Source organism: Idiotropiscis lumnitzeri, chromosome 3 (assembly GCF_059441095.1).
Source record: "Idiotropiscis lumnitzeri isolate Australia: NSW breed Sydney's pygmy pipehorse chromosome 3, RoL_Ilum_1.0, whole genome shotgun sequence".
Taxonomy (NCBI): Eukaryota; Metazoa; Chordata; class Actinopteri; order Syngnathiformes; family Syngnathidae; genus Idiotropiscis; species Idiotropiscis lumnitzeri.
The window spans coordinates 15,673,477-15,700,964 of NC_142393.1; the positions used below are offsets into that span (position 1 = coordinate 15,673,477).

General features: G+C 44.7%; 1 protein-coding gene across 3 annotated transcripts in view; it reads right to left on the bottom strand.

Annotated features, from left to right (window-relative positions):
• samd11 (sterile alpha motif domain containing 11) overlaps positions 1-27,286 on the bottom strand; it is a 53,052-nt gene extending 25,766 nt beyond the window's left edge. For 2 of the 3 annotated variants that reach the window (XM_088292007.1, XM_088292006.1), the window contains exons 1-4: positions 26,527-27,286; positions 25,108-25,199; positions 13,348-13,523; positions 5,637-5,746 (exon numbers count right to left, since the gene is read on the bottom strand). In XM_088292007.1, coding sequence (XP_088148133.1) covers positions 5,637-5,746; positions 13,348-13,523; positions 25,108-25,199; positions 26,527-26,980 — 832 coding nt within the window. In that variant the 5' untranslated portion in view covers positions 26,981-27,286. Of the gene's footprint in view, positions 1-5,636; positions 5,747-13,347; positions 13,524-16,350; positions 16,425-25,107; positions 25,200-26,526 lie in introns of those variants that run through there. The other variant, XM_088292008.1, reaches the window with a different exon arrangement.
• Positions 27,287-27,488: the final 202 nt, after the last annotated feature.

Consider the following 27,488-nt stretch of genomic DNA (forward strand, 5'->3'; position numbering starts at 1 on the left):
ATTTGAGGGCGGCAAGTTTTTAAAGCCAATTAAATGGGGCTTCTTAGACGACTGATGCTGCCTTTTAATGCCCAGCCCTGAGCTGTGCTAGCGTCTCTGCAAGCCGTTTACTAACTAAGGGTGCTTACAGTCAAGTTTGCTACCCGGGGCGCTTCCCGATCACGTGCATGTTATGTTATGATGTGCACTGCAGTGGGGGTGGTGATTATTATTTGATCATCGGTGCTGTGATTTCGATTTTTTAAAGTGGCGATCTGGGATGTAGCAAAAAACACGACAAAATTCATCATTATGAGCTCATATCAATAGAGAATACAGTAAGTTGTATTGGTGTTCCGAGAATTGTGCGCAATCTTCTCTTGCCTACATCCGTCTATACTTTGTTCCTCACCAGCTTAATCCATCTGGTTGAGGCAGATGCCCGCCGTCTTGCAGAAGGATCAGTTCTAAGTTTCTAGCTTTGCCTTCACCACTGTCACCAAAATGATTGCTCAAGTGTTGGATTTGTGTTCTAGTCTTATAATCTTGTAAGGGTACCAATTTAGCAAACCTTCTGTCACCCCTATTGTACTAATCAGAATGACACAGCATCTGATTCATGACGCTAGAAATTGAATCTCTTAATGGTTGACAGATAATAGAAACAAAATCCAAAATGCACCTTTCCTCAAACAAAGCTTCTCTTCTGTTTGTTATAAACAGCCACATGCCAAGAAGAAAGTATACACATTCACACTGGATGTCCGCCATTGTTGTCCTTTGTTTACTGTCTTCAAATTATTGGCAGGTTACGCTAGGATGGGCCACTATTTATGCTGACGCAGCCATTCTGCCAAGACACCCTGAGCTGGGACTGCAAGCCGTTAGATCAGAGTTTACCGATGCAAACTGCATTACAGCAGGTTGAATTTAAAAGTAAAAAAGAATGCTCCAGGACTTGCTTCGTAAGACCATGACATAACTTGTGATTTGGCTGTATACAAACACATAGGACTGAATCCTCAGCCACGTAAAAGCCACCAGAAACATATCCAAATGTCATTAGATGTCAACCTTGCAAGTTAACCTCCTTTATAAGTGCAATTCATCCGACTGAGAGGAAAACCAGATGAGAAGGAAAGCGCAGATAAAGACAGCGAGAAAACAGCGGGATCGAAACCATTCTTTCATGTGACACCATCAGGGCGAAGCATCAAGCAAGGCAGCATTCCTTGCTCTCTCCTTCTCTCTCTCCAGTCCGATTTCCTCTCCTCCCTCCTCTCTCCATCGCAGGCTGCATGGTGACAGCTCAGACAGCCAGACTCCTTAATTCCTCTCTTACTCCGTTAATCTGTCATCTTTATCAGGCCAGCAAGGGGGAGGTGGGTGGCGGGGGCCGCGTGAGGAAAGGCGGGGTGACAGGCGGGGACGTGGGGTGGGCCGCCAGCCGCAGCCCCCCAATCAATCTCCACATTACAGCTGACAGAATGGTGCTAATAACTTATTGATCCCCCCTTCCGTGCGCTGGGGCCTCCGCCGGCCCTGAAAGCCCCGCCATTGATTGGCTTACGGGCCGATGCAGCTGGGTGAGGGCGGGGGCAGGAGGGTCGTGGTGGGTGATGGAGACGGGGGCGACATGGGGGCGCTTGGGCTCCTGCCGAGGGAGGATGCGCCACTGCCAACACGCACAAAGTACACACAGTAACACAGTTGGGCGCGCTGCTCGTCTGTTCGTCCTCCTCTGTCATTCGGCGGTGGACGGAGGAAATTAAGAGAAGTGGAGCTCAAGAAGAATTATGGAGCGCATGAGGGCAAAATGTGTGGCTAACTGCTAAGTCATCTGGTGCACAGGTGGCTGCATGTGTTTAAGAAGTTTCCAGAAGCTGAAACTTAGCTCATTTAGATTAACAGAACGCTGCGACAAACACTGAAGAAGCCGTTAACAAGGAATTATTTGATCTTCCTTGGTCGCTACATTTAATTAGTCTCGGATTTTAAGTGGTTCCACACAATTTGCATAACGGTGTGCTTTCAAAATGCAAATTTCAAGGATAGGATGCATATTTTCAAAAGTGATTCATCAGGCCTGAAGGTAACTTTAATTTAAAAAAAAAAATCTGAAACAATAAACAGATCTGTGTTCTTTGTCAAATCTGGAGTTGACTGTTCACACTTAATTCATGTGCAACTTAAAGCACGTGTTGCTCGGCAACACTACGGCATATTAATTATCATGACTCAACAATGGTTATTAAAAGTTATGGAATTTTTAAACGGATTCTATGATGATTGAAGAGTAAATGAAAAGTAAACATAAGTTGGTAGTTTGAAAAATATGTGGCTTTGGGACTTTGGCACATATCAACATAGAATCATCACAATACATGACTTTGATTAGCATTCAAATAAAATGTGAACCATCATCCTGTCAAGCCACATTAGGCAAGTGGTCAGCATGATTGTCTCACAGTCCTGAGGATCTTGGTTGGAATCTCTACTCCAAGACTCTCTTTACAGAGTTGGTTTGTCCCTCCGTGTGCTTGCGGGTGCAACTTCATCGTGAATGGTTGTTTGTCTTTATGTGCCCTACAATTGACTGGTGACCAGTCCAGAGTTTACCCCAACTCTTGCCATCTGTCAGCTGCGATCGGCTCCAGCTCACCCATGACCCTATGTGCTCAAGAAAATCACTACCCCAACCCATCTAACTTCACTTCTGAAATCGACTCTACGAGCTTTTTTCAGTTCTTTCACGCAAACACCCCAACAGCGCCAGAGTTTGAACCAAAATCCAGGAACATTTACTACATAGAGCCCTTTATAATGTATCACACTAATAAGGCAAATTGCACTCACTATCATCCTGAGAAAAAAAATAGTCCCTTTCCTAAATATGCTGTGTTCCAGATTCTCATGCATGTAAAAAAAAACAAACAAAAGAGGCACTTAAAACTACACTGGGGAAGATGCTCACGTCTACGAAACACACACACACACAGAGACACACCAACAAATTGTAACTGCCTGCTTCTGGGAGTCTGTGTGGAGGGCGAGGAGGGAGAGAAGGCGCGCCAAAAACACCTTATCGGCCTGAGTCTCCGGTCTGACCACAGCGCCACAGTTTACAGTCTCCACAGGCCGCCAGACTCTCAGCAACGACGCCCAGGCTCCTCCTACCCGGCCCCCACCTTCCCTTCCTTCATCCCCTCCTCCCCGCATCCCCCCCATCGCCGCTCACAGACCCTCTGAATAGCCGCCGGCTGGGGAGCGAGAGCGCGAACGAGGGAGGGAGGGATAGAAAGGAGAAGAGAAGGCGGGAGGCAGCCTTCCTGTCTGTCCCTCAGATTTAATTAACGGCCTGCTCCGGCACAGAGACGACCTCCTTTCCTCCCTGCACACACACACACACACACACACACATACGCACACACCCCCATGCGCGCACACACACACACACACAAGCACGCACACACACACACAGGCGGCGCTGTCCGCCACCATAGCTGTCGCCAGCTCTCCCCCGATGCCGCCAGCACACTCATTCATCTCTCTTTCCTCTGTCTCACTAATTCCAAATGTTTCTTCCATCACAGTCTCTCTCTGCTGTGAGCTTTCTCTTCTTTTGCCTCGTCTACTTCCTGTTTTTGTTTGTGCACACTTTAATTCCACATTTCAGTGTAGAGTTGCAAAGTTGACAGAGGTGGAGAAAACACTGGAAGACAGACAATTCAAATAATCCCCAGCTCTCAAACCCACGTGTGCATTTGGACGTCAATCCTAACCTGTGTTGATTTTACGTGGGCACGCGTTACGTGTAGCTATCCGCGATTTATGTGTAATAGTTTGCTTGCGAATGTGTGTGTGTCTAATTTCACTGGCAGACAGAATTAGAGGCACTGATCGGATTGGACTTGTTTACAGAAACGAAGCGAGGCGCGCGGGCAGCCTGTTAAATCGCGCTTTAATGCTCAAACGGACAGATTTTCGGGTCCGGGACCCCCTCTGGCGAAGGCAAACTGTGGTCAGACACTCTTTCATCAGCATCCCCCGAACGCACCTCCACGCCCACCCTTTGGGTCTTCCTTCATTAGCGCAAATACTCAACACTCTGATTTGTTTGTCAAGTAAGTTGAGAATGATTAAAACAAAATTTAGCGTGAATTTCCAAAGTTGGGTGTAAGTTTAGCCTTTGGACCCACAATGCCTTGCTCTCACAGGTACCGTATGGGTAATTAATCCTGCAGACAAAAGAGATGAGCAAACAGAGAGCGAGGGAATGGAGGTGTTGGGTCTGAGCTGATTTGCCGCTTGCTGTGCTAATGGCTAATAGGATGAGAAAAGGCAGGGTCACTCCGGGGGCAAATTTAGGGTGTCATTCACAAAGCGGCATTTTATATGCAGAATGAAAATGTATGTGTTATAGCTCCTGTCCTAAAAGATATGTATTGTGTACTATGTAAGTAAGTTTCTAACCCTTCAAGTCGAGTAATGCGCAGCTCTAAAACGTCATCCACGCCTACGTGTCATTGGACATGAATGTTAGCCTGTGTTAACACTCAACTATTTGCATACACTCAAACAACTGAATATGCATAAACTACTCCGTTGATTCTTTAAAAGTGATTCCCGAAAATTAGAATTTCATGGTCTCCAACACTTTATTAGATTTTGAATTGTTTTCTTCTCTCACAATTTTTAGTATTACATTATAATCCTATCCTGTTATAAGAATGAAATAATACATGTCTTCAATAAATGATTTTATACATTGAATAATAACTAGATAAAACAATAATGAAAATAAAAATGATAAATTCATGTAATTAATTAAAATATTATTAGAATGAAATTATTTTTGTTGTTTAAATTATTTATAATCCAGGTTGGATTATAAATCCTAAAGTGAATTTCATATTTTTTTCTTATTTGATTTGATATTGTTTACTATTCATTTAGAACTTGAGCAAATAAAGTACTGTGTTAGACCTCCTTCTAACATTAGTGAACCAGGCAATCATGTGTGCATTCGCTAATACTTTTGCTAAGTGCTGGGCATCAAATAATGAATGAAAAAGAGTATTGTGTATTAATCTTACACACAAATATGTCATTGTTAATTGTCAGAGTGGCATAAAACATCCAAACACACTGTGATAATAGCTGATTAGTGAGGTGGTTTTCCGACCATATGTCTTTAATGGCGGCACAATATCCTCACGCAGGCTGCTTGACAAATAGCCGCGATTAAATGTTGTCTGTGTTCTGTGTGTAAGCTCTTAGCTTAGCACACCACGGTTCCTCTACTCACATGGTTGTTTGGATTAATAGCAAACAAAGCTATTTATTTGGACATAATTTGAAACAGGGGTTTTAACACCAAAATAAATCCTGGAGTGCTACACAGAAGGTAGGATGAACATTAAATAACAGACAGGAGAGCAACCTTCAGGAAGCGGTAATAAGCTTAAGGCAAAATCCCCCAATCGCACAAATTAGAGTCAAATAAGAGTATACTTGCATATGTTATGGAGAATGTGCAGTTGGAGTCTGCCAGTGTTAGCCACACAAAGTGACCCACACATACTGTACACACACACACACACACCCGCACGCACACACACCCCCACACACGCACGCATCATCACTGGAGGTCCTACCTGTGTGTCCTGTACTGGCATTGTGGTCGGAGGCTGACTGGCCCTCGGGCATGCCATGCTGTCTGCTGTGGTGCAGGTTGGAGATGATTGTAGAGAGGTCACTGTCACGACTGGCGCACGCACACATGAGAGGAAGAGAAGAGAAACAAACAGAAGCGTTAAGCACTTCCAAACAGAAATCCCCAAGGCCAAACCAGTGTGACATAAACTTTTTCCACACTCTACTTACAAGAGAAAGGCTCCATATAGAGCGCGCTACGTCCAAACTCAGTAGCTACAGGTGGCTGTGTTGTGTCACACACTCTGAGTGACTAGTGCAACCAGCACTCTTGGCTCTCATCCCCACTCATCTTCCATACTAAGATCTATTATCCAACATATTCACAACCTCTAAGTAGTTTAACAGCTTAAAACCTGATTATGCCGCTTCTGAGACAGATGCCGCCATACCAGCTGTTTCAAGGGAATATTGAAGAAGAGTTTAAGTAATACTCAGAAATGATGACACAATTATTGGAAAACATTGCTGAGTGATTATGATTTTGAATGTATGGAAAATAATTAAACAGAACAGAATATGATTGAGTGAATTCTGATACTAAGGTGACCCCTTGCTTCGTAATTCGCACCGCTGCCACATTGTGTAACATGCCCACTGGAAGACATGCAGGGTGTCGGTCGAATTGTTCAGACAGAGGTCTCCGGCACAATTTGTGTAATAAATGTTGTTCCCAAAAAGCAGTGTGGAAAATACGCCGATAAGTATTGTAATATGCTTTATTTGTATGTGTTGCTGCTCCATGCGTTAAAAGTTGAAATTGTTTGAAGGGTTGTAGTTATTAGCAGAACATCTCATTTTCATCAGCCTATGAATTGTAAATATGTTAGTGTTACTTCCACTGGTTTGGTTGAACATTTTGGAGTTTGAATTTAAAGTTAAATTGTCTTTTGTTTAATGTGTCCGTTTTAAAACTCATTTTTATTCTTTGGTTTTTGACTCAGCATGAGACTTGGTTTTTGGTTTTACAGTTTTTGTGCTTTTTACTGGCTTCATTATTAAAGTGTTATTGTTTGTTGTTCTAGGACGTATTTTTGCCCCATGTACAGCACTTTGCATACAGCGGTTATTGTCTGAAGTGCTTTATAAATACAGTTGAGTTGAGTTTTACAGTAAACTTCAACTGTGATAATATAAACAGCTTGAAGCTTTGCTTTGCTCGCTCTGCCTCGTATTTGAAGAACTGTGTCAGCAAGAGAGAGAAAAAAAGCACCAAAGAATACTGTATAAAAAACAAGTCTTAATAAATTGTTTTCACAAGTTGATTTTTTTTTTTTAATTTGACATCAGATTTTTTTTCATTTATCTAAAAAAAAAAAAAAAAAAAAAAAAAAAAAAAAGAAAAACTTTAGTTCGGTAAGTGGCTTTTTCGAATGCTTATCAAAATATGATATTTTGTAATTAGCATAAATGGGCCTCTCCATTTCTCACATAAGAATAATCAACAATACATTTTCACACAGTGCCTTCCGCCACATAATTTGAGGTTCCTCACATTTTCCGTTGCAGCGAGTTGGTTAAAGGCTCCATTGCTTAGTGTGTGGGCGTGAGTCGCCGACTAAGTTTTTTGTGGTTGTCCAGAATAGTCGCACTCGGCCACACCGCTCAGTGTGCGGCAGGCCTAACTTGAGAGCTGTGGTAAAATGAAGGTTCTCTTTTATTTACATTTTGAGTCAGGGGCAACCACAATTGTCAAACTTTGAATACTCCTGACATAGGTGACGGTCTGTTAGCACAAGCATCTCTGCTAACATAACTGTCCAGGGTTGTGGTTTGGGCTTTCAAATACAATGCAGCACAATACAAAAAACAGACCATGTTTATTTCTTGATGATATAACTCTGTGCTGGAAGTGTTAAATGTATCTGTTCACTAACATGGCGAAATCCACTTCACTGTAGGGGGAGCCCTAGAGCACAAAAGTCTATTCTTCCTTTAAAGCGGCAGAAGGAGCAAAAAAAAATAATAAATAGGTTTACTTCCAAAAGTTGGCTGGTGCTGCCCAATTCCCCATCAATTACCTCTTTCCTCGCCAGCAGACCCACACAAGTGTGTCAGGGGGGTATTTCATTTGCAATCTGATTACCATCCTGATCGCATTAAATGCCATAATGATGGGAAATAGCCGCTTAGCATTCAGGGGGAGTGTAGCAGCCGTGTAGTGGAAGTGTCGTCACACTTAATGGCAAACAGCTTGTGGAAGCAGAGGTTTGATTTTTTTTTTTTTGTCCGCTGCCATTCCAAAAAAGTTAACTCTATATATTCATTAGTCAAATAAACCTTAAAAAGGCGTTTTCCCCTTCTTTTTGATTTCGAACGCATCCTCACATGTTGCAAAGAATGTCATGTCAGCTCGCAAGTTGATTAAAAGCAGAGCAGTCTCCGAAGGGGGTCCGCTATGACTCGACAAAAGCAGCGTTTATGGGACAGAAGTGGTGAATGGTTCTTTGCTGCCACCACTATGACGAGGCCACACTGTTTGCGGCTGCTGGATTTGGGTTTTTTTACAGCCTCATGATTACAGGCTGCCGCCGTAATGTCAGGCTGCGGGCCGCCAGGCTGTTTTCCACACGCTAACAGAAAAGATGAAGGGGAGCGACGAGGGCCTAATGCCGCCCTCGCCGCTCATTTTTCAGTCGCACAGAAGCAGTGACTCAGAAAACAGGCGGACTGTCACCTAAGCAAGGAGAGCCTTGATTGGCCTGTGAACTGCATACGTTTTACAATAATGCCAGACATCCTTTGAGAAAGTTAACTTTGAAATTAGTAGCCGTCAGACCAGTGATTTTCATCAAAATGAAAATGAGATGCAGAAGAGATATTGTATTTCAAAATTGTGATTTAAATCTTAACATAACAATGGCACACACAAATGCTGACAAACAACGCATAAGACTGCAGCCAAACCCTCCCTCGCTCCGTCACTCAAAGTAATGATGATAATACTATCGTGAACTTCTCAGGAAGGTTAGAGGTTTATTATCCTGTGGCGGGTCGGCCGCTCTAAGCCATGAACGGCAAGGGCATTGTTAGCGGAGTAATTAGCGCACTTTTCCTGAGCTGTCCCGCCTGGACTAATGAGGGGCTGAAGCCGATCTTCACCCATGTCTGGCCACCATCAGCCCGCCCCCTTTCCTTTCAGTGGATGGCGGCAAGGTCACACTCCCCCCCCCCCGGAGGATGAAGAAGGGATGGAGTTTAAGACCCAGTCACCTGAGTCAGCGCTCCCACGTGAGCTCTAAGGAAGGCAGCCTGGTGAGGATCGGGTGTGGGGAGCGGGGTATTATATTAATGTTGGGCCTGGCTGCTAATAAGGACATGATCTGCCATTTCATCCTAAGCTCATCCCCAAAATGGTCCACTCCACCCTCTCATCATGAACCACAGCAGAGACTCACTGACCCAGACACTGGGGTAATTAATGGCTGTTGATACAAATTTTAAGAATAGCATTATAACAACACGTTGTAACCATGTTTGTTTACGACAAGAATAGACCGAGTGAACAAGATTTTCTTCAGTAGATAAAATCATGCACGTTCAATTAACCATATTACTTTTTACCCTCTTTTTGAAATTCTAGTCCCTCCAAATAAACAAAGTAAAGTAAAAAACTTTCAGGGTGGATGTAATCCTTTCCTGGACGCTTTTGTGGGCGCCGTCTCCTATACATGAGGAAACTACGACTGAGAACAGTCCAGACAAACAGGAAAGGACTCGGTAAGAACACCCAGCAGTGCCCCGCTGCGGCTTTGGCACGCTGAGTCTGAGGTGGCGATGCTGGAGGTCACAGTATGAGTTGGCTGTGGAGGCACTCTGACGCCACGTCTCACACCGCCACTGTTAAAGTGCTGACAGACCGACTGCAGGGATGTGAAAGCGGCGGAGAAAGAGCGACTCAGACAAGAGCGAAAGAGGTCAAAAGAAGGATGAAGCGTGAAGATCTCTTCGAGCTGTAACCTACAAAGCAGTCGGAACTCACAACCCACTACAACCTACATAAGACCTGGGCAAAGTACAGCCCGGGGGCCACATCAGCCTGCAGAGTTTATACAAAATATGCAGTAATTTTATTTTGACAGGTTTCTTTATATATATATATATATATATATATATATATATATATATATATATATATATATATATATATATATGCACACGTGAACGCTTGTACCAGTAACTCTTGCGTTCTGCTTGCAGCTACGAAAGACAGCACACAACAGAGAGTCAAGCAAACGCAGGTGAGAAGAAATAAAAATAGAAATAAATAATAAACAACAGTCGCTCATCGTCACTTCACCTTGTTGCTGTTTTTCCTAAGGCACAAGTCACAACAATTGAAACAGTGGCACTGATTTTGGCCATGCGTACTTTGTGTCAGTCATCGACCCTCTTCCCTTTTTTTTTTTTTTTTTTACACGTTGTACGGTGTTCATATTTTCTTATTAGAAACTGGGTGAATAATTCTGTAATTAGTATTAAAGAGATCAAGAGCATCATGTCACAAACTGCCTTGAAATTTGAGATTTTTGAGAGACATATGAGGAATTAGTGAGTTCCTTCTTGTCAACACCCTCTCAAACATCAACTTTTGCAACTTTTTTGCCTCGGAAAATAAGCGTCAACAATACCAAAATGGCTTCAAACAAAAAGCTCTTCCAGAAAGCCATAAAGCCACCCCCCGAAGCTCACTAATTAACACTTGGAAGAGAGAAATTTCCAGTAAATTCACACTGTCCATGACCCCTTCCTGGAACAAGGTAATGGCACAGTTGTTCAATACAACCACAAAACTAAATGTTGAATGCGGTAGAAATGAGCTGTTTCCGTGGTATTGGTTATTACTCAGATTGACAACAACGTAACCATGTACAAATATGAAGCAATCCTACGGGAAAAGGCCCGCGCTTTCAAGTAAACACAATTATATTAATTCAAGTTCAAAGCTTAAAACAGCTGTACGGCACTCGGGACAACTGCGGCTGATTTAAAGAAGCTGTTTAAACACAGCTTCTGAAAAAAATATGTATATATTTTTTTGTTTGTTTGTTCAAAAGCAAGTCAAGTTAAACTGTGTCATTTGCACAAACGTTCATGAATCTGCCTATGGATGGATTGGAAATAAATTATACATAATGTAAAGTAAATGGGCTGGAACAGGTGAATGGTACTTTGCACCATGAAGTCAATTGGCTCGTTTAAGTAAGGTCCCTAGTCTCTTTAATGTCTGCTTTGCCACATTTAGTATGACTATCAATCAGCTTGAAGTGAACTTCTGTAGGTCTTATGGTGCTCTTTCTCGCAGTTTTTGATCTCCTTATTCAGTAATATTATAGGCATTTCTTCTAAATGAAGGTGATTAGGTGGCAAATGGTGTGCTCTGAGAACGCATGTGTATACTTCCACGCCCCCAAGGACGTGAAACAGAAGACATCAGCGGACTCCAGAGATGTTTGCTGGGTAATTACCCAAACACTTTGTCAGCGCTTTTTAATCAATCTTTAAATGAACTGAAAAATTAAAAAATAAGTAATATATTGGGTTTTTGTTTTTGGGAGGAAATGAAAACTATACTCCAAAGTTACCAGCTTCGAGTACAGTATTTCTTCTCTGTGATGAAATGTATCCTTGGTTTACCATACTAGACTTTAAGTGTGATACATATATAAGCTTAATTATTGACAAATATTTGGATGAAGTATTTTAAATTTTCTTTATGCTTTTGGTTGCGCAGTCCTGGAGATTCCTATGATAGGTTGTGATGTATTAACCAGTATTCATCTATTCATGCTCCTCAGTCCGCCAAAAGAACTGCAATTTCCAGTTTGAGTCACCTGTGGCTCCACCTGAATATAAAGTGAATAGAGAAATCAAAATGGTGCTTCTTATTCATCCTATTAAGCTCCACAAGGTTATGTTAAGATGACATAGTTTGGACAGACACATTCGGCCTCAATTTAGATGAAGGTTGTCGAATGCGACACGTTGCAGCCGCCACTGATGATACACAACTTTCCTCACACACACACACACATATAGAGGCGCCCTGTATTTTTCACATCCATTGGCCAAATCCAATTTGTTAAGACCCTTCTGCGACTCACTTACGAAGCAGCGGTCAATGGAAATCACATTTCTGTGATTGGACATCCCATTATCCCTTTCGTCCAGACCTGCATCGGCGGATAAAGCGGGGCCGAGACGGATGCCCAGGACAGACCGGAGCTGCGGCTCCAGCGAGTCCGTCGCCTTTCTAAAGGGTAAAAGCCTGACATATTAGTCATAAGTGTTCTTTAAATTCATTATCATCTTTACACGCCAGCGGCGCAAGTGTCAGGGGGAGGGGAAGCCCTCTTAAATGAGGTTAGGGGATCCATTTAAAGCGTCACAGTTGGTGTGCTGTCCACTGTGTCACACGCAAGTCTCAAGACATGAAAAACATCCCCTCCGCTAATGAGCTTGCACAAGCTGCTAATAATGCAGCCGGGGACTTTCTGAGGTTAATCAATGAACGGCCGCTGCATTATATTCATCCACACTCTGTCAGATTTTAGAATTGCACAAATCAGTTTATTCAAGCGTCAAGTGATCACAAATTCGAAATTCATGTGAAGCCACGTCGAAAAAGTCACATGGACTCATCAAAAAATGCGCAAAATTGCATCGTTTTTTCATCCATCAAAGCGCAACGGTCCATTTGGTTCATCTCAGTGAGACGACCTCACCCTGACCCTCACCAAGCCTGTGTATGACGCATGGCTGCGTGTGCATTTCGACATGTATGAAACGCTCAAGTTGATTATTATTGAAGTTTAATGATTTGCATGGTTTTGTTGTCATGACCGAAAAATATGTTCTCCGCATTTAACCCTTCCCCGAGGAGCAGTCGGCAGCAACTGTGCAGCGAATCTAGATCTTGTGTCAGCACCTGGAAATCAACCTTACATATCTTTAGTTGTGGGGTGAAACTAGAGTAACCGGAGAGGAGAGACACAGGCATGATGTAAAAACTGGTAACGGCACGCTGAAAGTTCCATACATCAGGCGCACAGAACAGCTCATGCTGGAATCAAACTCAGGGAACGTCGTGCTGTGAGACAGCAGAGCTAACCATTATTTTGACAGGATACTGCAAACTACTTCCAGGTTTATTCATGATGTGCATTCTTAGATGCTGATAAGTTTTAAGCATTCTGACTTCCTCCCAACGTGATGAATAGAATTGTGCGACTGTGGGCCCGATGTGTTTGCTTTTGGCATACAGCAGAGTTTTTCATTTGTGCGGGGTTGCTTTTAGGCAGCACCACCTCTTCCTTCCATTAATCCTCGTCTAATTTATTCTGTTTGTATTAATTAATCACTTCATGAGCTCAGATCCGTAATCTTGTTAAATGGGCTGCAAGAAAGGACGTCCATCAGGATGAGCATAGGCTCCAGTGGTCATATCACTATTTGGCTGCAAAAGTGCAATAACATGACATGAGGTCATAGCGTCTAATGTTTTAGAGCTTGAGACCAAACCAAAGCCGTGAAAAATACATCAATGACTTAACATCATGGCAAAGTGCATATAATAAGAAAAAAACAACACGTTGCACATGTTGCACGATGATCTTTGCATTGCGAGTGAGTCACATATCAAACATGACGTACCTCTTGCGCACGATACTGTAATGAAGCTCGTCCTCCTGCTTGATGTGGCCATGATCCCCACCGGCCCGCTCGCTCCCCTCACTGTCATCACTGCTGAAGATGGAGGCCAGCTCCTTCTTGGGCACACGGTTAGGGGGCAGCGGGATGGTGCGCTTCTCAGCCAGGCGGCCACGATTCTGTACAACAAGGCACACAAGAGACAAGTGAGCACTTTATGCATTTAACGTTTAAAGAAACCAAGACAAGTGTAAAACTTCGGCTCATGGATACGACTCCAGTTTTGAATGTTGGCCTTTCTATTCTCATCATGTCTTCGACATACTGTTCAGCCACAGCATTAAATACACCTCTTCAAAATAATCATAATAATAATAATAGATTTGTCTGTTTTGATGTTGGGGTTGACTATTTCCTATAACTCAGGGTTCCTCAATGCTGTTCCTTGTGGGCCGGTGTCCTGCAAGTTTTCTCTCTCGCTCTGCTGCAACACAGCTGATTCAAATGATCAAAAGCTAGATAACGATCGTTCCACGGAGAGATGGAAAACGGGCAGGACACCAACCCTTAAGAAAAAGGATTGAATACCGCTGCGCTAACTAAACAAGCCGACCCCCCAAAAATAAAAAATAAACTATCAAGCCCCAGACACGACATGGGGTTTTGATTCATGCCACGATATAGATTTAACGTCACAAAAAATGCTAACTTCTGCGTCATTCCCATAAACTACTTGGTCATCTAGAGACCAGTGAGACCAAGCACGTCTAGCAAATTCACACACACGCTGAACGAGGCCATTGCCCTTGTACAAAAATAACAATGTTCCCGTTTCTACGCCTGTTTCCAAATTGTCGGCTGAGTTGGGGCCGAGGCAATTCCGTGCGCCGAAAGCCCAGATGGGCACAACGGCTGCAATCATGCTAGACTAGACTTGCGCTGGCACAAAATGAAGTTATGTAGGTAGGGCCCCAGTCTAACAAAGTAGGACCTTTTAAATTCCCGTAACGGGACTCTATATCAATATGGCGGCCACAATTGTCTTGTCCCCGATGTGGGCTTTTCTGTAGAAATGATTTCTATACCACTGCAAAGCACAATGAACATATTGTTGGGGTACTACTTCTTTGTCAGTTGGTGCAATCTGGCCTAGTCAACTTTTACTGAAGCCACGCAATTTCATCTTATGTGTGTGTGTGTGTGTGTGTGTGTGTGCCTAATGCTGTGGAAGTGGGTGAACATTTGAAATAGTTTCACTAGACAAACATTCAGAAAATTTGGATGTGAAGCTGTGGGACATTCAATAATTAACAAGAAAAAGGAGAGCAAGAGAACGTAGACATTTGGAGAAGGAATGGCGCACGGAATTATGTTTGTGCAAGAGAGGCCACAGGTCAAACAGAAAGCGAGGGAAGAAAAAGGAGAAAAGTGAGTAAAACTTGTGTGAGCGAGCTCCACAAAAGAAGGTGGGTGTGAAAGAGTGGACATGGAAGTTAAATTCCTCCCTCGTCTCTCGCTTTCTCTGTACGCCGACAACTCCGCTCCTACTCCCGGACGCCTTCCAGCCCTGCAGCTATCCCTTCCACCGCACGCAATCCCGCTCTTCTCCCTCATTCCCTTCCCTTCCTCTTCTCTCCCCCTCCTCGCCCCGCTCCTTGCCTCCCAGGAGGCGCTGCACCGTGAGTGGCAGCCAGGCAGGCGGGCGACAGGAGGAGGAGGAGGAGGTAGTTGGGGGCTCCTAGCCAAGAGGCAAACAGGTGCAGCCCCTCCGGAGTCTCTCAAATGGCAGACATTAAACAGAGTCGGGAAGGGGGGGTGGAAACATCCCCCAGGATGAGCAGGCCACAAACTTCTGCCATATTTCTCCCTTTACTATCCCTTCACTGGCCGCACCAGAAAAGCACATTAACCTCTTCTTTCCTGTTGTTGCTTTGCACAAGTATTGCTCTAATGCTGGAGGACAGCGAGTGGGCCACTTTGTAATTTGAGGTGGTGGTTTGTGCTGGGAAGGGTGGGAGGCTTTGTAAACACGAACCAATCAACATCACGTCAAGAACAGCAGACCAAAACAGTCGCATCTGTTCAATGCAAATTCTCGGAGTCAAAGTCCCTTTATTGCGCTTGTTAAAACGGAAACACACATGTGCTCTGCGCTCATCTCCTACACGCACACACGGCAAACACGCACACACATGCAAACGCACACCTGTTCCTGGTCTTCACACATTGCTTTTCCCACCAAAGTGGGGGGTTTTACTCGGAGCATGCCAGCAATATAGCATATACAAGAATAACTTGTCTGAGCACACTTGTGACTAAGACTGCGAATGCGAGCGTGTAGACAATCGCCCACATTGGCTGCGACATAGCCAGGCTGACAGTCCCCCGTACCCTACCTCCCCCCACCCCCGCACACCACACACACCCTTGCCTCTCCCGGAAAGCCCCAATCCTTTCTTTAGTGGCACTGACGCAGAACTTGGGTTGAGTTTAGGTTGAGCTCCCACTGCTTCCGGCAACACTTCCGCAACGCGGGGGAGGGTTCGCCAAAGCAAAAACACCGAGCAAAACACACCCCTGGCAGCCCACGTAGGAGCCCTAAAAGGAAAGACACACCGTGTGTGTGCAGAGTCAACCTTACTGCGTGTGGTCAGCTTCCTTTCAGACGCGGAAAAAAGTCTCTCATAAAAGTCCCACTAAAAGCACCACTATGAATATCGCCTCCCACGCGTTCTCTCTGGCAGTCGCGCAGCCAACGAAAATATCTGCGCTTCGCATTCAGACATTAAAAAACTCACAGGCATGCATGCGTATGCTGTTAACTATCTATCAGGTACACTACAATCGGAGAACAGCACCGACAGTAGAACGCAACGTGAAAACGAATCGGCGATTCGATCTTTTGAACACAGGCCACGGCGCCAGTCAATGTGTATATTAATATGTATCGCCAATGTAGACACAGTCAGTGCGTGTAAACCTTTGATTCCTACTCCCTGATTTCACCTTTTCATGCATAAACAGGGATGGCACTACACCAATTTGACATCGGCCGTCGAAATGTTGGTACACGCCGTCTATTTAGCGTAGCCCGCAACGTCGTAAAATCAGAGCCGTTGTTTTTGGGGGCGACTGGGCGGGTCGGGCTGTCGAGATAACTGATCATTGTGATTGGCTGTTAGCTAGCGAATCAGTGCATTGGACAAGAATGGGCGGTGACGAAAGTGGGAAAACTGTGAAAGCTATTCCTCAAAAACTAAATCAACTTTGCTCATTGTTCACATCTTCTCAATTGACATAACGGCTAGCTGAACAGAAGAGCGCCAAGACGAATTAATCACACTCATTCAAAAAAGGCCGCCGTTATTGGACATCGCTGTTAAAAGCTGGTATGGAGAGGTACTACTTCACACGCATGCGCAGAAGGTCCGGAGTAGTCGGCATCTCCGTCAGCTTTTGCGATGTTTTCTGTCAGATTGCTGTGTAGAGGCTTTTAGGGGGGTATAACCCCTTCAGAAATATGTATAGCCCCAGTTAAGCCTCTTTTATTTCATATTCCAAAACATATTCATGAATTATTTTCTAAGCACACCCATGTATTGGTTAAGCCCCCTTTTTGCCCCAGGAAAAAAAATCCTGGGACCGTACCTATGCATAAAAAAAAATAATACAGTTATTCTTTACATGCAAGGGAACATAAGTTGAAATGGCCAAGCAGAAAAAAATGTACATAATTGCTGAACAAGCGTGCAAGAATATTTCATTGAACAAGGAATACATTTCACTCAAATATATTATATATAGCTTATTACACTTGCCCAGGATGTGAGTGCCGTTTCTGTTGTGCTTGCCTTGGCCTCCGAGGTGAAAGTGTCACAAAAAAAAAAAAAAAAAAAGTATTTGTTATCTCATCGTTCTGTATGTCTGTATGTGTTCAAATATTTATTTCATTGTTTACATCACAACATCAAAGCTATTTGTTAGCCTGTCTATAATAGTTTGCATTATTTGTTAGCACAAGCAGACTTTTACAATCTTGAAACTCTCATTATTAGGTGTGTCAAAAACCTCGAAGTAAGCACATTCTGACAGTTTTTGAACTATTTTGTGCTATTAGCCATATTGTACACTGCACCTTACAGAGGACCTAAATTACATAATAGATGACCGGCTAGTAAAATGGCATCAATCAATCAGTCGATCAAACTAGTTACTCAAAACTCATATGCACTTAAACAAATGAAAAGGTAAGAGAGGAATAGATGACTAAAATATCAGAGGCTGGGTACAGTATCAGGTGCTATAGTAATCGGGTGATTTCACAAGCGGGATTACAAACTTTCAGTCTTGTCACCTATACAGATACTGATCTCACTGCATCCTTGGTTGTCAATCTACATTTCAAAAAGTTTTTTATAAATCTGTATTTATATATGCAGATGTAAAACGAGGCGAGTTTGATCTTGTAAACCCTATCTGGGTTTTGTGATTTCATCTGCACAAATGCTTTCTATGTTACAAATTGTGTCATTATATATTGTTTTGCCGTCTATGTGCAAATAAATGAAATAAAATAAATGAATAAAACCTCACTGATCTTTATTAAACACTTTTAGTTTCGGAGACTGTGTCTTAACCAAACCTTGTGCACACCATTGTCCAATCATAAGCCAGTCGCCTATCAAAATGATTTTCGCGACCACTTTACGGTCAAATGTTACTTAATACAGCATTAAATGCCGAGGCTCCACTCATGAGATCTGATTGCATTCTGTCTGTCGTGAGTACAACACCATAACCAAATCAATTGAAGTGGTGATCATCAATTGATGAGTTCTTTGCCAAGGCTTAACTGGAAATCAACAAAACCATCTTGTTTGTAATCGACTACACCATACACAACTTTGGCAAGCAGAGGCGGCTAAATTCAAACAGTGATTATAAAGCAATCAATCCCTCCAAATTTATTTCGGACCTTTAACTGCGCTCTTGGTGGAAAAAACGAATAAGAAGGGTGTTTTTTTTTCTTCATTTTTTTTTCTTCCCCTCACTTCCCTTGCGTTATTTCCTGAAAGGTGGCCTGCCGCTGGCTCCAAACAGCATTAGCAAGCTCACACCCTCCCACACACACACACGCACACATGCACCCCCCCCACACACACACACACTGTGGTAGCCGCCCGTGACATTCCTGCAGCTGCGGCGCTAGCTCCCCCTCGCACGCGCCCCCCCAGCAAACTCCCTAGGGGACGAATGCCTAATGAGTCACGCGCCTGTCTGCCGTTACCTCGCCTTGTGTGTGTGTTTTCCTGTGTGTGTGTGGAGGCGGGATGGCGGGCCGACTTGGCGTGAGCGCTTTGGGGAAGGGGAAGGGGAAGGGGTGGGTGAAGAGATGACAGGGAAGGAGAGGGGCTGAGGGGGCGGGTGTGCACAATGGCATGAGGGTGGGGTGAAGCGGTCATTACCACGCTCAAATAAAAGCGCTGAAAAAAGGCCAAAACAAACAGCAGCATGTCCTGTGTGTACGAGCTTCAGGTCCACTTCATCACCACGTACAAATCCTTATTTTGTTTAGTCTCGCCACCTCATGTCTGGCCCTGGCGCGTGGAATCCGAGGTGACATTTTCACAGGTTCGTGCCTGGATGGTGATTAGCCACACGCCGGTTAGATTGAGATCACTCAGTATGCAAACACGACAAACGTAACCTGATTACCGCCAATAACCGGATTAAAGTAGTGGTTTGATTAAAGTGTTTACAATGTTGGCAGTAACCACATTTCCCCCTAGCTAACCCTCTAATACGCTGGGTATGATTTGCTTGATATTCCAGATAACGTCTGTATGAAATAGGTTATTAGTGCCAAAAGTACGTGACGAGAATATGGAAAGATGGCGAGACAACACGTTGTGCCATCACGCAGAGAAGACAAACGCAATTGAAAGTACCGTTGCTGTTATGCCAAAGTCGCAGTTTGTTTACGAAAAACACACATTAGCAACACACGCAACTTGTGACCTTTGTAACGCTGGAGAGACAAATACATTGAGGCCCATGACCAAAATAATAAAACGGCAGCAAAACAGAATTAACTACAGTACAAGCAACACAGTTCAAATGAATTTTAGTTGACGACTAGATTACAAACAGGAATTTATTTACACAGTAGGACATGCTCTTATATTTCCTTCCTGTAGGTGGCAGTAGCAAACTTTCCAACTTTCTCAATTGTCAAAACAAAATCAAGAAGAAGACATTTTCCCCATCGACGGACTTGGAATGCTAATTGTAAAAACAACGCTTAGAACAACTTCTCTTCACTCTGTGTATCATTATCTGAGCCAAAAACTTTTTAAAAAGCAACAACCATAGACACATCTAAGTGCAAGTCCCTTCGTAACTTGAGTTAAGCCAGCTGTTCACCCACTTTTGCACAAGTGCAGTGATGGAAAAATGGCCCCGGAGATTGCAGATTACTTCAACTGTATGAGGTCACTGTTGGGACCGAGTGAATTTCTCCTCTTTCAGCCAGTTTCTGAGACAAACTAGCCTAGCTAGTTCGTTTGTTAAGTGTTCCGTCTGAGCATGCTCAAACACGTCACAGTCAAAACAGTCATGACGGAACACGACGGTGTCATAGCGTTCGTGTTCGTAACGCCTCTCGAGCAAAGTGTGTCCCAGACGACAAGCTGTTGTTTTAGGTTGTGGAACAAACACATAAAAAGTGGTCATGGCAAGTAGATTAATTACGACATTTGCATTTTCTATATGAACAGGAATCATCGTGATCTTGTCTCGTGAAACTAAGCTTGGAAATATCATCATAGCATACACCGTACATGGGTGAAGCGAGAGGGGTACGTTTCAAAACAACTTCAAAACAACTGAAGATGATTCTGTTCAGAATGGCTTTTTCCAAGTATCTTGATTTCCAAGTGCCCCAATTTAAAAGTATTTTTACATGATTTTTACATTTTCTGCTATTTATTGAACAACACAAACAGTACAACACACAACCATGATATGAAAACACTCACAAGGCCACACCCCTTAAAGGAACACCAACACAACATCCAATGCATACTACAGTGCATACTCTAGCACTTTATATTCGCTTTTATTGTGCTAGTTTCTTGAGTAATAAATGTCTGAAATGTATTCATAGAATTTATATTCATTTCAATAGAGGATTTTTAAATAAGTAAATTGTTACGACCTTGGTCACGGAACAAACTGAACACGAAAGTCAAGGTACCACTCTATACCAAAATATATTTATAAAAAGATAAATATATAAACGACTCATCAACTAGAATGCATTTGGTTGAATAAGCGTAACTGCGTACTATAATAGACAAAACTTTGCTGTTCTTTTTCGGCTTTTTGAAAAGGAGGGAAGAAAAGTGAGAAAGCATCGTGAGGCGGGCAGGCATGCGACCAAGTCCCCCACCTTCCCACACACACACACAAAAACAAAGACACACACGCACACGCACGCACACGCACGCACACCCGCACACACACACACATACACTCGCATTCATCTGCACCCTTGGCCCCCACGCGCTGAGTCGAGCGGCAGTTTCAGCCCAATGGAGCGGCGCAGGGCAAAAGGAGGGAGGGGAGGTAGCGAGGGGAGGGGGGCGGGAGTTTTGCTGCAGGGGGGTTTGCGGTGACGGGAGAGAGCGGCGGTGCACAGAGGGCGAGAGGGCGGCGAGGCGGAGGGAAGGGGAGGGGGGGTAGTGCTGGAGCGGCGCTGGGAGGTCAGTGGCGGTGCAGTCAAGCGTGCCAACGCGCCTCTCACGCTCCCCTGTCCCTCTTGTCTCAACCACCCCCAATCCCGCCCTTCTCCCCCCTCGCCCTCCTCCTCCCTCATTCTCCCGCCGCCTGCATGTTTGGATTGGACCGCCAAGACCACCGCGGGGGAGCTTTCCAGACAGGTTGCTACTGGATCTTTGTGATGGCGGAAGTGGAGGCGAAGACAGGGTTGTATCACAAACACACCTCAGATGAGTTTCGTGAGATGCAATGGCACAATTAATTAAAAATACCACTAAAACGGCATCTCCTCGAGGTTTGAACAAGCACTTTGATGAGGCTTAGTCACGCAAACGCTCACACCACCTCTAAGGAATGCAATCATTTGGAATCATCAGTTACGTCGTGCAAAGGGATCCAAGATAAACTCAGATTGCCCTCATTTATCTTTCAGCATTTTAATTCATCCACTCTTTATCTGACTCTCCGTCATGTTTTATCATCAATAATAATCCAAAAGTTGTTCATACAATATGCCAGTCAAGGCATTATCACGATCATGTGTGATTTCGATTACCTTGCTGACTAACAGTGTATTTCACTTCCTTGTAGTCGCTGAAGTCTTCTTGTTGGAGCTTGTTGCTAATGTATGTCAGAAGACGGCGCAGGATCGTGTGCAAGGGCCCAATGTGACGACAACTAGTGGAAGTCACATGTTGAAACAGCATGCGCCCACAGATGTTGGGAGGAAGAGTTTTCACAACAATATCTCTTGGCTTTTATTGGGAAAAAAAACACAAACTAATAGAAGGATGCTTCAACTTATTTCAACTGTCTCACACTGACATACTGAGCAACATAAAGTTTGCTTGTGCATGCAAGTAAACACAAACATGGACTTGCCTTTCAGTCCATTTAGTGCGTTTGGGAAATTGGACACCAGTTAAAGCCAATCATTACCCAATTCAACTTGAATGAATTTAAGAGGAAAAACAACAAGTCACAAGTGCACAAGTGTTCGCAACATGTCCGACACATGTCGCAGTTACTATTGATCTCCATTAGCCTGCTTAAAGGAGCACATCCTTGGAGTCTCACTTGGTCGGAAAATGCACAAACACACTCCACGTGACCACAATTCTGCACACTTCTCAGCCAATGGCCTATACTGGCGTTACCATAGCAACATAGCTTCAGCAACACGCATAGACGCAAACACAAGCCCAGCGACCCAATGGAGACTCCACCTCAGGAATTAGCTTTTATTTTGAAGCACAACAGTGTATTGCGGCCATTTCCACAGATGTTTGTGAACGTGTGGGTTTAATTCCGTTTTGCAACGGCGGGAAGGGGGGCCCATGATTGGATGGGCGGGGGGGGGGGGGCTTTATGAGCCAGAGGAGGCGACTGTAATTTCCTCCCATCCTCCGCCAGTTCCGCTGAAATAACAGAGTAGAGGAAGCCGAGCTCTCCCGGGAGGAGACGCAAACACACGCATGCACACACAGCTTGCTAATCAGCCGGCCACCTTGGACTCACACACACACACACTTACACACACGCACACACGCACGTGCGTACGCACACACAGATGCGCACACATAAAAGTGAACAAACACCACATTTAGAGCGAGGGCCATAGGATTAAACTATCCCAGGAAACTTTCTGCCTTTTATAGACCCAGTTATACGGAATAGGCAGCATTTAATACGTCCATTAAACAACTTCAACACCTGATGATCCCGCATTAGGCTAAGGAGGAGAATGACAATCAACAGCCTATCAATCCCTCTAGTGTGAACACATGACGTTACACATATAATTTAATCACTAACTGTCAAGCATGTGTGCCAACATGACAAAGAGCTCCAGTCGGCGCTGACGCTGCAATTATCTTGCACGAGGCCTGAGCAGGCAGGTGGAACGTCTTCCCACCAGCTGTACTTTTTTTTTTTTTTTTTCACGAAAGCTCGTCTTATGCCTATAGCGGAGCGAGATCACTTAAAGTTCAGCTGTCAAACTTTCAAAATAAATGTCTGCATGAGGTAATTTGTGTCAGTAGGCAGGCGTATAGTGTGTGAGAGGGAGGGAGAGAGGGATGTTGGGATGGATGGGGAGGGGGGGGGGGGTATTGGTTCGGGGAGTGCTGGCTGCCATGCCCTGAAGGGAGTCAGAGGGGAGGGGGAGCGACGCCATAGAGGCCATACAAGCCCCGCTGCCTTCCCTCCGCCGTCTCACCCTCGCGTGAAACTGCTGACATTCTTAGCCTGCGTATGCGTGCGAGTGGGAGTGGGCGTGTGTGCGTGTGTGTGTGTGTGTGTGCGCATGCACAGTGCGCACGTGGGTGTCCTAAGGCGTCATGGTGGTATTCAGTCGCCGGGTTAAACTTCAGGCTTCACCGCCAGACGAGGAAACGAGGACCATAACAACAACAAGCTTCGGCCCCTCGTATCCACACTTACGTCAATAGCAACGTTTCAGTCCATCGCGTCTGCAAATTGAGGTTGAAGAATACGTGCCGAGACAAGCCAAAAAGTCAATCAACGATAACCTTACTCTTGAGCGTAAACACATGCAAGCATGCTGAAATGATCAAATTCTCGGAAAAACGCAATCAGACCGCATCTGGTTTCCCATCCTTTACCTCCCTGAGGTAATTGGTTTGGGCCGAGCTCTCTTTTGGGCTCGAGCTCTTGTGAAAATGTCGCCAGTTTACCTGTATCACTCAAACACCTCCGTCTTATCTCAGGCGCCTTCGCCTTGCGTGTCTCACACACAATAATCAGCGGTAGCCACACTCAGTAGCGCGCTAAGCCTCTTACACCCTTCCCTCAAGATTAGGGCTTGGGAGCGACAACAGATGCGCGGCGTGGTGATGAAAACACACACATGCAGACCCACAACTCAGCACACCTGTGTGAACAGATCTGCCGTGCGTGCGTGCGTGTGTGTGTGATCTTGCGCAAAGCTGACACGCACAGAGAGCCGATGCCATAATCGTGACACATCTGCGGGGCCTCCAGGTTTGGCGTTGGCCCCCGAGTCAAGCTCTAGGGGACGGAGCGGGCAAACAAGCGCTTGTCAGCCAGGTGAGGAGGCTGACTGAACAGTGACCGACAGTTAACGCAAAACACGCACGCACACGCACAAAGCCAGACAGCTCGTTGTCTCGGGATAAATGGCCGTTTGATGCTCGGCGTCTTTGAAAGGCTGGAAGTGCATTCGGTATTCACGCTGAGAGAAAATTACTGTCAAATCTGTCACAGTGTGCCTGTAGGGTCTTCAACGGAAAGGTTATAAACAAAGGCAGCGCTCCCTAAACACGCTTACCCATCATGCAACTGTGCGGCAAAACAAACACGGCAATGAAATATCTGTTGCTGCTTTCGCACACAAACTAGATCGGGTGGTTTTTAGTCCGATTTATCAGAAATAAGCCAAATTGCGACCCATTTGTTTCACCCTTCCAAGTTGTGCTGTCATACTTTTTGGTACTATTTATAAACAACGGTGGGTGGAGCAAGAGACACATGGCTGCCCAGTGATTGATTGGCAAAGAGGTCATTTTTATGCAAGGTATACAACGGGAAGAACACAAGTTATAGTTTTGAAGCATGATTCTTGTTTACGGATAACATCAGCACTGTCATGCGCCTCATATTTGTTGACTTCTTTAATGGGACACACTGTTAATGGAGCTGACAAAATTCTCTCGATCCCACCTCCGCACACACGGTGGAAGCACAACCCAAATCACGGTTTACCATTGCAGACTTCATCGTGACCGACTGAAAATTGCAACTTTGTAGAAACATGACTTCAAAGAACAAAAACATCAGAGAATATCACCCAAAAAAAAGAGTGACTTGACTGAGTTTTTGCTACAAAACTAGAATAAATTTCCCATATTTTGTGCAAACAAGTTTGAGCTAACTATCAATGGACCCAATGTAGCACATCTACGTCAGCGCAAAAGTAATTGACAGAAGATGAAATATGCTTACCACGGGAGAGGAGATTCGACAACCTGGACAATCGCAGATTGGAGGATGCACCTGTAAGATTCCTTTGGACATGAGTGTCTTGAGACTTTTCCCTGCAACACAAACAACCGCCGAATGAGTGGAAAAGAACATGCGCGCATAACCTGAACGCAACCACAACACATTTTATTTTCTTATCAGTCACCAAGAAGTCAATGTCAAATATCCAGCACAAGGATCCGGATTTTGTTATGACTATTTGCTTGATCACTTCAGGCCTTGGGGTGAATGAACCCCCGCCCCCACACCCCGCCCCCAATACATCTGAAGGTGTCACCTCAACCTGGCTTAAAAATGTGTCAGTGTGGGGGGGGGGGGGGGGCGTAAAAATACTCAAATTTAATTCTCATGTAGTTCGGCGATGTATCCATAAAAATACTAAAGTTTTTGAGCCCCATCAATATCCCTGCAAAGTTTGCGTATCCACGCCAAGAAATCAAAACAAAGCCCTTTTAAAACCATTTAAGTAGCTTGAAATTTAATTCAGAACAATTAAGTGTTCATATTAAATATTTTTATGTTTAAAGAAAAATGTATGGACCAGCGCCCCCTAAGCATCCCTCACTATGGACATCACCTGACCAAAGGATATGGATTAAAATGCAAACTTGTAGCTGGCTGAATCACAACAAATCTTTCCGGGCTGACATTGACGAGCATCTAACCATCCCCAAAACGCAAACTTCTGAGACTGGAGAGTGAACATCACCACTATGGATTTTGTGAACAGCTAAATACAGTATGCATAAGTTGTGGAAATAGTACTTTTTTGTATCTCTCTTGGGTGATGGTGTTCCTATAAAAGTAGTCCATCCCAAACTTTTTAAGCCACACACTCACTTCAAAATCTTGGCAGAATTGATGTAACCCCTCAAAAAAAATCAAAAGACAACCTTTCGTAGGCATTAAAATAGCTTCATAAAGAATTATGCAAATATGAACATAAGGAAATATTCACATTAACGCTCTTGATAATACATGGCAGAAAGAGAATGGGGGGGGGGAATAAATTTAAAGTGATTATTTTAGCAGACCGGTACCCCCATGTGCATGCGCACCACAGTTTGGGAATCCCTGCAATAAACGTGGGTTAGTAAAGCAGCTCGAGATTGAACATAGCAACAGAAAGTAGACAACAACAAAACTGCTTAAATGAAACTATCACAAAGTCAACTTTACAACATGGCTTAGAACACAAACCAAGAGAAATAAAAGTGATGTAGTTGTCCCTTTTTCCACTTCAGCCCCGAAGAGCACTCTTGACTGTTCCTCTAGTAAAGTGGACGAACTTTGTCTTGGCTCATCTAATAAGTAATAACTCCACTCGGCCAAACAAAAAAGAGCCTAAATGTATCGGCTCCCAGTGATGCCACAGCTTACCTTTGTGTCGAATACTCCGTTTCCAGTCTTTGGCTGTCTCGCGACCACTGACAAACTGGAACTCGTTGGGAGTGAGCCACTCGCCCCTGTATTTAATGGAGGGTCCTTTGCTGCCCTGACATAGTTTGTTAATATAAAGCAAAGCCTTGTTTTCCCCGCACTCCACCTCGATGCACGGCTCGCCGTTGTCAAAGAACGGCTGGAAGTCCGGGATGGAGGAGAACCGCTCCAGCATCAAGTCGTCCGTGGCGTGCTGAAGGTGCTGGTGATGCAGCGTCGAGTCGTGGAGCCCCAAGTACGCGCGGTGATGGGCCAAAATGTGCTCGTAAGGCGGCGGGTGCGGAGTCACCACGGGGATCGCGGCGGCGTTTAAAGGGGCCAAGTATTCGGACTGGTTGAAGGCGGCCAAAGCCATGTCGTCGCCGTCCAGGCGCTCCTTCTTGATGGCCGGCATGCTGCTGTTGTGAGCCGCTGCAAGTCGGGAACAAGTGCGGGAAAAGTGGACGTCCGATCCGAGCTGCTGAGCGCGCTCGCCGCCTGTGGGTCGGCCCGAGCCACACTTGGAGACGCGCCGCTTGGTTTTACGCAGGGCGCGCGTATGAGACAGCGGTCTGCTGGAGTTGCCGGATAGATTCCCATTCAGCAGTGTGACGCTTGCAGTGGCGGCAGCGCTCTCCGCCAGCCCCACAGCTTCCTACCTCCCACATGCACCCACACACACTCTCTGCTAATACCTGACATGCTGCGCGCGCCGGGCGCGGACATGATGCTGCATACGGGGATCATTAACGCGCGCACCTCCCCGCCCTGCCCCCCCTGCCCCCCGCCTCCCCGTTTTTTTTTAAATGATTTATTGCCTTGGCTTGGACTGGAAATGATTTCTGCGGTGTCACTCGTGTTTCGTTTCTACACACTCCGCCTATATCCGTGCATTAAACCATCTGGGTAAATTGGGGTTGTAT